This window comes from Anneissia japonica, unplaced genomic scaffold (assembly GCF_011630105.1).
Source record: "Anneissia japonica isolate Jap-2015-1 unplaced genomic scaffold, ASM1163010v1 scaffold42466_len5260_cov106, whole genome shotgun sequence".
Taxonomy (NCBI): Eukaryota; Metazoa; Echinodermata; class Crinoidea; order Comatulida; family Comatulidae; genus Anneissia; species Anneissia japonica.
Genome location: NW_022741015.1, coordinates 3,089 through 5,260, shown reverse-complemented (window position 1 = coordinate 5,260; position 2,172 = coordinate 3,089). Strand labels below are relative to the sequence as shown.

Sequence of the window (2,172 nt, the reverse complement as noted above, 5' to 3'; positions counted from 1 at the left end):
AAGTTGACGGCGCCACCTCAAATAAGGGGGTGCGGCTTTTCAAAAGCAGAAAAACCTAAATAATATATTTCCGTATGCAATCACTAACTGTGCTACATTAATACAGAATACAAATTATAAATGAATAAATACCAGCGCGGTTGCGGTTGTTATCCTGGTGCCGCCTGATGCTCCCACTACCAAATGTACCTTATTTGAATTATCTAGAAATATAGAAGGGCACATAGAGGACATGGGTCTTTTTCCAGGCTTGATGAAGTTAGAGGGTGACGCGGGAACTCCGAACGTATTCACCGTACCAGGTGTGGAAAAATCATCCATCTCATTATTGAATATAATGCCGGTCCGCGTCCCTCGAACTTTAGATCCAAAACTGGAACAAGATGAAGAGTTTGTCAGTATAATGATTATAATATGGTTATTAATGAATACATGTTTGCTAGTTATAGGCCCAAATAATTCATCCTACAAACCAATCCTTATGTTGGTCACTCAAAACATTCGTGTTTTTTAGTTTTGGTTTAAATAAAATTCGTTCGCTTACCCTCTACTATGCGAACGTGGTGATGATTAGTTTTCATTCCATTTCATCTATTTATTCGACCAACATTTATAACTACAGTGACAATAAAATACAATATATGAAAATAATTGAAATGCTGGACAAGGGTACCTTAAGCAAAGTACGGTACATTGCTATAACTCAGATGAGCCAGCTACCCCTTAAAATAACAATATGGCCACTGCAGTTTCATATAATTTTCCATAACATAGATATATTTAGAAACCCCTTAAATGTGAAATTAAACAGCAGTACTGTTAATTGGTATGGGGAAATATTTTGACTTCTCTCCATCATTTTCCTTGGAAAACGTTTTAGTTTGCACTAAAGTTAAATTTAACATGGTTTGCAATAAGAGGCCTACAATATAACATATTTTTTTCAGGGGCAGCTAAAGCGAAGTGTTACTGTAACTTATTGAGAGCCAAAAAATCGACTGTGCTTGACGAAAATCGACTGTTTGTTAACCGATTAAATAAATGCATTGGCAAAGCAACAATTGCGTTAATATTTAGTCTACTTCATTTCAAAATCTGCATTGCATGCAATTAACGATGTCTTACTATGTGTTAATTGTACTTGTTACTGCCACTGCCATTCCGTTTTCGTCAACAATTGAAAGGTGGGATGTCCCATGGTCCTCCACGTTTCCAAAAAGTGGTTCATAGTATGAAGTATTATGCGTATAGTCTGTTATCATTTGTTGCAACTCTTTGGCATATACATCTGACGTCATATTTTCGACGAGCTAATAATCATAATGGTAAAATATTATTTTTTTTAGAAATCACTTAACTTTTATTACACAAGATCTCATTATAAAATAAACAATTTATAACGATTGAGACAATTAAAGCCAACATGGGCCACGGCGTAAGAAAGTACAAAACAGAACATGTCATTTTACTCCCTTTATCATTTCAACTACAATAAATTATAATTATAATAATTTGAAAGAATATAAATACCTCTTTAACGTCGACATAATCCTGATCACCCAGCGCTGACCGTTTAGCGTACGCGAATTTGAATGCCTCTACGATACGATGATACGTTTTTACAGTATCCTTTTCATAACTATTTACATTAAGATTATATTCTAAAGAAAAGAAAAGAATTGCTGTGTTAAAGTTAACCACTTTTTACCAAGATTTTGAGAATAAAGGTGTATGGTTTTTTTTTGGCACTAAATTTATCCTTACTCTGCTGTGTTTCAACAGGAAGTGAATATACCATGGACCTATTAATAGGTCCATGAATATACTACTCACCTTAGCTATATAGGCCTAATGATGATAATATAGTAAACATGTATTATTAAATTTAGCCAAGTAAAAATAATAATAATAATAATAATAATAATAATAATAATAATAATGATAATATTGATAATGATGATGATGATATCCAAGTACAAAAACAACAGCAACATCAACAACATTCAGGGGTGGCCGAGGGATAGGATCTCTCGACGGGGAAAACTGGCTCCCCCACCCGACATCCCCCGTTGGGGAGAAAAACCACAATTTGTGGGGAGAATTTTGTGTATATTCTACATACTGTAGACTCTAAAATCGATTAAAAATGCCTTTGAAACCCCTAAATTCTCA

The 2,172-nt window shown here is 34.3% G+C and overlaps 1 protein-coding gene across 1 annotated transcript; it reads right to left on the bottom strand.

The window, feature by feature from the left end:
- Nucleotides 1–132: 132 nt before the first annotated feature.
- LOC117118458 (glutathione hydrolase 1 proenzyme-like) lies at nt 133–1,661 on the bottom strand (the record flags this gene model as incomplete). Its single annotated transcript, XM_033263049.1, has 3 exons — nt 133–373; nt 1,126–1,310; nt 1,531–1,661. Coding segments are annotated over 3 exons (557 nt in total), but the record flags the coding sequence as incomplete, so codon positions are not given.
- Nucleotides 1,662–2,172: the final 511 nt, after the last annotated feature.